Here is a 7,586-nt window from a genome sequence, read left to right as displayed (position 1 = left end):
TCCCTTCAAGGCTCAGGTATCCAAGATTATCTTCTGTGTCTGTGTTAATTGGTTTCCCTTTTCTTTGTTGAAGAGGGTCTGTGCAGTCCTTCTGCCTAGTCCGCCATCTTGCCGGAACTCCCCAGAGTTGATACTTTTGAGTTGTGGTATTGAAGAAGAATGCTAAGAGTATCATGGTATGCTAAAAGGAGTAATAAATCTGTCCTTGAAGAAGTGCAGACAGAATGCTCCTTGGAAGCGAGAATGGCCAGACTTCTTCTCACCTACTTTGGTCATGTTGTCAGAAGGAGCCATTTCCTGGAGAAGGACAGTATGCTTGGTAAAGTGGAGGGTCAGCAAAAAAGGGGGAGACCCTTAAAGAGATGGATTGACACAGTGCCTGCAACAATGGGCTTAGGTATAGCAAGCATCGTGAGACTGGTACAAGACTGAGCATGTTTTGTTCTGCTGTGCATAGGGTCACTATGAGTTGGAGACAATTCACTGGCACCTAGCAACAACATCCTCCAGTGTCTCTAGTTCTTTCCTGTCATACAGTAACCAAAACAGGATATATTGTTGTTATGTGCCATCGAGTCAGATCCAACTCATAGCAACCCCTCCTTGGGTTTTCTAGGCAGTATCACTACAGAAGTAGATTACCCAACCTTCCTTCTGAGGATATAGCATTCTGTAATTTAACTAATGTATTCCTTTATTCAATAAATTTTTGGTGTGTGCCTACTACATGTTAGGCACTATCCTAGACTATTTTTCTTTAAAATATGCTGTGATGATGGAAATGTTCTATATCTGCTCTTTCCAACATAGGAGCCACTAGCCACATGTGTCTATTAAAAAAAGAAAGAAAGAAAAAAGTTGGTGTTGAATCAATTCCAACTCATGTTGATCCTGTTTTGGTGTAGAGTAAATCTACACTACACAGGGTTTTCAAGGTGTGACCTATTGGAAGCAGATTGTCAGACCTCTCTTCTGAGGCACATCTTGGTGGCTTTCAGGCTCCAATCTTTCAATTAGTAATGGAGCTTTGAAATGTAGGTAGTGGGTCTGAGAAACTGAATTTTTATTTTAATTAATTTAAATTTAAATAGCTATATGTTGTTAATGGCTATGGTATTGAGGAGTGCAAAAATGTCCTTGGTCTCAATGCTTTTGCATTATAATGAGGGGGAAAATAATAAATAAATAATTAAGAATTTTTTTAAAAAATCAAGTTAATTACAAGTAGTGTTATGTGATATGATGCAGCTCAAACAGGAATATGTAGTCATTATTTCTTTTGCTTCTTCAGAATAAGGTGGTCAAATAAAGACCGGTCTGATGAATGACACTTGACCTGAGACTGAATCATTTTTGTTGTTTGGTCCTGTGAGGTCCATTCTGACTCATGATATAAGGAACTATAAGAAGAGCATTCCCAGAAGGATCAGCAAATAAAAGTGCCCTAAAGAGGGAACAAACTTAGTGTATTCAAAAAAGAAAGAAGGCCAGTGTGTCTGAAGTAATCTGTATAAGGGAAAGAATAAGACTGAAGAAGGTTGGATCACAAAGGCCATTGTTGACCAGAATTGAGGGAGGTAGGAAAGTACTATAGTCTTTTAAGCAAAAAAGTTAAATGATAAGATATTCTTAAAAGATCTTGCTGAGAGCTCTCTGGAGAATAGATTGTAGAAAAAAAAATAGAGTCAGAATAACCAGGTGAGAAGCTATGCCATTTGGTCTATGATAATAGCAGTGGTAAAAGGTGAAAAATGACAAAATTCTGGATATATCTTGGAGGTAGTGATACCACCTCGGAAACCCAAGGAGGAGTTGCCATGAGTTGGATCCAACTCAACAGCAGTGAGTTTGGTTTGGGTTTTTTTTTTTTTGTTTTTTTTTTCTTTTAGACCCAACAAAGGTTGGTGATAGAATTGGTATAATAAACTGGTTGCTTTAAGCGTCATATGATAATCTTTGTACATTTTAATATGAGGTTGAATTTTTATTTAATCATCTAATATTGCTGATACTTTTTCAGCTCCAGTAACCGTGTTACCTATTATTATTGATATAAACAAATTACTTCATCAAACTAAAAACTCACTGTTGTTGAGTTGGATCCAACTCATAGCGACCCCTCCTTGGGTTTCTGAGGCAGTATCACTATGGAAGTAGATTGCCCCATCTTCCTTCCGAGGAGTGGCTGGTGAGTTTGAACCACCAGCCTTCTTTCTGGCTAGCAGTCAAATGCCTTAGGCATTATTCCACCAGAGCTCCTAATTACTTCATAGCATCAGTATTTTTGTCAAAGTTTAATGATTCAGATAAAAGACACCAACAAAAGCCTACAAAATGCTTATGTTTTTTTTTTTCCAGAAGATTTCATTTTGCCATATTCTGCAAATGAGATTTATCATGCTAGAGTTATGAGCTGATTATGCGATGTCTGAGTCTCAACAAATTATTCCTGGCTTTCTACTTACGTGCAGTATGTGTGGTTTATTGCAGAGTAAAACTGAGCAGAATTCCAATACACATGTTCATGCAGGGGCCATACACATTGCTTGTCAGTGTATATAAGGGTTTTTTTGTACCCAGTCCCTGGTGTCTTGGCATTACTTTTATTATGTCTGCAGAGCTCATGTAGATGAAATGCCACAACACATTCTTTTACCATTGTAGTCTCAACCAGCCTTTTTTAAATTTTTCTTTTTTCTTTTTCTTTTTTTTTTTAAGAAAAAGCAATTACCATCATAAAAATTCCTTAGTGGGGAACTTTCCATATTGCGTTATCATTCCATGAGTCTAATAATAGTGGAATATAAAGAAAAAGAATTGTTAAATGCTTAAATATCTAAAAAAGACTTTTAAGGTCTGTAGCTACCTCTATAATGAGAAACACTAAAACTCTGGAGGAGGAGAAACAAAGAAAAAGAAGCAAAGTCAGATCTTTTTAAACACCTAGTACATGTTAAAGATTTATAAATCATGGTCTAACTAAAGATAATTTGCAAATCACATGCACCCTTACCGATGTCTAAACACAGCTAAAGAAATACCAGTCTGTTATCTATTGAGAGAATGCTGATGCCTATAATTGGTCATTGCCTGATCTTTATGTATTTCTATCCTGGTAGCTCTATCTGCCTAAAAGCTAACTCTTGTTTTCTGTGAAATCTTGCAGTGGTGTTATCAGGGAGATTGTGTTCCTTTTGGCACTTGGCCCCAGAACATAGATGGGGGCTGGGGTCCCTGGTCACTATGGGGAGAGTGCAGCAGGACCTGCGGGGGAGGCGTCTCCTCATCCTTAAGACACTGTGACAGTCCAGCGTAAGTAGCTAAAGTAAGCCGGAGCCAACAAAAAGACACAGTTGGAAATGATTCAAAGCTGTGGTTTCACATGTTATCTGTAAAAACGTTTCACTAGTAAGCCAAGTGCTTGTCTTCAGAACAAGCAATAGGCACAGGAGAGTGGAGGAGCCTTGCTCAACAGATTTTCTTCTTCTTTTCCCCTCACTGAGTAACTAAAAATAAAATTAAACACTTTTGAAAATGAAAAGTATTGTGTATCCCAGGTAGAGCCAGACTTTTAATCTAGTAATAATCAGATAGCTTTCCTCCTCCAAAAACTATTGAATTATGGATGAATCCAGTTCTGGTCTTAGCTGCATTACCATTATTCCCAGGAAAGCGAAGGTCTTTTCACATGTCACATAAAATTATTACTGCTGCATTAGTATTAAAAGGACCAATGAGAGCACTTCAAGGGTTGAAATGCCTTGATTCGCATCACAAATCACAATGAAAAGAATACTGCCCATGTGTTAAAATAGTTTCCATTCACATGCCCCCATTAATCATCTTCTGAAGCTGCCACCACTTTTCTCCCCTGACTGTTTTACGCAGGTGAGACTGCTCCTCTCCCACCACTCTTTTCTCCAGCCAGAGTCCCCCTGGCCCAAGGCCAGCCGTATCAGTATTTGTTAGCTGTATTGCATCCTCCTCCCGTCAATGTCCATTACAGGTGGAATGTTTCTCTAGTTGGACCTTCTTATATTCCCTGAAACTAAACTTCTCCTTAGCTGCTGCATGTCAAGTGCTTCCATTTTTTGACTAGAGCTTAGATTGAGAACCTTCTTTCCAGGCAGGTATTTGATGCAGAAGGATATTATGATATCACTTCTGCTTTTTTTTCCCCTCTTATGTAAAAGATGGTTTATCTTTATTTTTCGTTTTTTTTCTTGTTCCAACTCAGGACCCCTTTCCTTAGTTCCTCTCTCCAAATATAGTCTCACCTTCTCTCCCACTGTTTATGCTTGAAATTCTTCCTCTTTATATTAGTTTAATGTTTTTATTATCACACTTCCCATTGATTATCGACTTCTTGCTAAACAGAGCTCACTGTTACCCATGCATGTGAAATGGAGCCTGAAACCAGTCATGCTGCAGTCAGCCCCACTACCTTATTTTTTGTCTGATTAATCCATTTCTCTCTAGTTGGTTCAAGATGGGCCATTTTCTTTCATTGATTAGAGTCAGTCTTCCTGGGCATTCAAAATATATTCAAAAGTAACTTTAATTATCCCATCAATATACGTGAGCCAAAATGATCACTTAGGCTTGAACTTTTTATGTAAGAGCAGAATAAACAGCCTAAGTTCACCTGTGGTCTATTGCAAGTTAATAAGCAAAAGTATAAAACCCTATGATAAATAATAAGCTCTAATACTAAGAGAATAATCTGAACCTCTTTCAAAAGAAGAAATTAGGGTTTTTGTTGTTTTTTTCATTCAAAAATAGTATGCTCAAATAATAGCATGACTTCCCCTAATGTTAAATACTTTAAAAATTCATTTACACAAATCACATATTTGACATTTTGTATTTTATATATAAGTATTTATATAATGTAAAGCCATCCAATTTTTAGATACAATTTTTAAAACTTTACATAATATTTGAAATGAGTTAAAAATCCATTTCTGCATTATTTACTTTGAACTGAAGTATTTTCAGAGAGTTATTTAGTGTCTTCCCATTGTTTCCAGTCGGGGGGGGGCAGAATTTCCATTTCCTGCCTGGCAAACATACAACATCAGATTAGTGTTTCATTGAATACGATTCACATGGCTTTTCTTTATAAAGTAGGTGATTTTTTTAAAGTCATTGTGTTAAACTGAGGAGCCCTGGTGGTGTGGTGGTTAAGTGCTTGGCTGCTAACCAGAGGTTGGCAGTTTGAACCCACCAGTCACTCCACAAGAGAAAGATGAGGCAATCTGCTTCTATAAAGATTTACAGCCTTGGAACCCTATGGGGCAGTTCTACTCTGTCCTATAGTGTCTCTATGAGTTCAAATCACTCAAAACCAGTGGGGGACTGTTGAACTGAGCACCTGGTTACTAAAATAATTAGAAAAATACATTGATTTAATTGTGTTTTCTTAAGTAAATCAATCATGACAATTAAAGAGATTTCTAAAGTTACTCGTAGTAAAGTACCTTAACTTTTATGTTCAACAACTGTAATTATTATTGGTAACAATCACTGGCATGATTGTTATTTCAATAACTAATAAAATGTCAAATTTTCTTTTCTTAAAGTAAACTTTAAAACAACAAAGTAAATGTTAGTATATTTTTATAAAGAAAAATGTGTACACTTTGTGTGTGTAGATATATTCACATGTTAAACAAAATGTTTTTTCAGACCTTCAGGAGGTGGAAAATACTGCCTGGGGGAAAGGAAACGGTATCGCTCCTGTAACACAGATGTAAGTAAAACCAACTCTGCTATGAAAAATTAACTTACTTTTCCCCTTGAGCAGGGAAATTTTTAAAATTGCAAGCTATTTGATCAGAAATCCATGTGTGTGAGGGTCACAATAATTTTTAAAATTGTTCATAATGAATGGAACAAGCTTCCACTTCATCAATTCCATTACCAAATAACAAGGGGGAGCTCCAGTACTAGGAGTAAGTACACTTCTTCAGACAGGTATGAAGAGAGAGTTCCACCCACCCAGAACTGTGCTGTACTACTCACAAACTTAATACTGCTTTCTTGAGTCTACTGGTATTAATCTTATTGTGTCTTTGTCCCATTTTATATTCAGTATTGCAAAAAGCCCCGGACTCCCAGGTCATCCCTCATCTCTTGCCATTAAGCCCCACACCCTCTGCATATACCCTCTTCAATTCTATTTCCTATCCCTTCCTGGTTACTGAAACTCTTCCTCTGTGCCCTCTGGAATTCATGATACCAAAAAACCAAAACCTTTGCTATTGAGTCAATTCTGACTTATAGAGACCCTATAGAACAGAGTGGGAGCTCTGATAGCAGTAGTGCCTGAGGCACTTAACTGGTAACCAGAAGGCTGGTGGTTCAAACCCACCAGCCACTCCTCTGAAGGAAGGTTGGGCAATCTACTTCCATAGTGATACCACCTCAGAAACCCAAGGAGGGGTCCCTATGAGTCGGGTCTGACTCGACGGCATATAACAACAACATAGAACAGAGTAGAACTGCCTCACAGGCTTTCCAAGGCTATAATCTTTATAAGAAGGAACACTGTTGGCACAGTGGCTGCTAACCTAAAGGTCAGCACTTCCAACCCACTGCCCTCTCCATAGGAGAAAGATGTGGCAGCCTGTTTCCAAAAAGATTGGAAACATAGCCCTGGAAAACCTATGAGGCAGTTGTACTCTGTCCTGTCATTGTCACTATATGGTCTCTTTGAGTTGGAATCAACTTGGTGGCAATGGGTAATCTTTATATTATGGAAGCAGATTGTCACAGCTTTCTCCTGTGCACAGAAACTAATAGATTGATGAACCATCAACATTTCAGTTAGCAATTGAGAGCTCAGCCACTGCGCTACTAACTAGAAACCAAATCCAAACCCATTGCTATAGAGTAGATTCTGACACATAGTGATCCTATAGGGCAGAGCAACTGCCCTATATGTTTTCTCTCATGGAGAACCTAGTATGTTTAAATTGCTGACTTTTTGGTTTGCAGCCAAGCACTTTAACCACTGTACCACCAGGGCTCCTTAATTCCCTGTATATGACTTTGAATTTTCTTTTTCTTCACTTTCTTGCTCTGATAAAAACTGGCTCTCCTCTGAAGATACTGCTTCTCTATAACCCAGGGTTACAGGTGAGAAGAGACAACTCAGGGATGCCCAAAGCAGCAGGCCAGAAGACCAGGAGAAAGGGAATTAAAAGCCAGGAAGACAGAGAGAGGAGCAATCAGCCAAAGGGATTAGGTGAGGAGAGGAAACTCAGGCCCGCCCAAAGCAGCAGGACCGGAGAGCAGGAGAAAGGGGATAAAAGCCAGAAATCCGGACAGAGGAGCAGTCAGCCCCAGGGACAACTCAGGGATGCACAAAACAGCAGGGCAGAAGAGCAGGAGAAAGGGGATTAAAAGCCAGAAGCCAGACAGAGGTACAGTCAGCCACAGGGACCCAGTTGGGGGTGATACGAGAGATCTCCAACAGCAAGACAAACTTGTCTGTTGGTTTGTCCTACTGTGGTGACATGTAGACGTGAGTTTTGAGGCTGAGCCTCTGGTGTTTAAAACCCAGCGATATGCACCTGGTGCAC

General features: G+C 38.8%; 1 protein-coding gene across 1 annotated transcript in view; it reads left to right on the top strand.

Moving 5' to 3' along the window:
* ADAMTS6 (ADAM metallopeptidase with thrombospondin type 1 motif 6) overlaps positions 1 to 7,586 on the top strand; it is a 461,116-nt gene that overhangs the window by 304,743 nt on the left and 148,787 nt on the right. The window contains exons 12-13 of the mRNA XM_007952853.2: positions 3,167 to 3,312; positions 5,689 to 5,752. Coding sequence (XP_007951044.1) covers positions 3,167 to 3,312; positions 5,689 to 5,752 — 210 coding nt within the window. The remainder of the gene's footprint in view (positions 1 to 3,166; positions 3,313 to 5,688; positions 5,753 to 7,586) is intronic.

The sequence above is a fragment of the Orycteropus afer genome, unplaced genomic scaffold (genome assembly GCF_000298275.1).
Source record: "Orycteropus afer afer isolate SDZICR_OR568_19922 unplaced genomic scaffold, OryAfe1.0 scaffold00362, whole genome shotgun sequence".
In the NCBI taxonomy this organism is placed as follows: domain Eukaryota; kingdom Metazoa; phylum Chordata; class Mammalia; order Tubulidentata; family Orycteropodidae; genus Orycteropus; species Orycteropus afer.
Note: the sequence above shows the minus strand (reverse complement) of the source record. Positions and strands in the feature narration are given on the sequence as shown.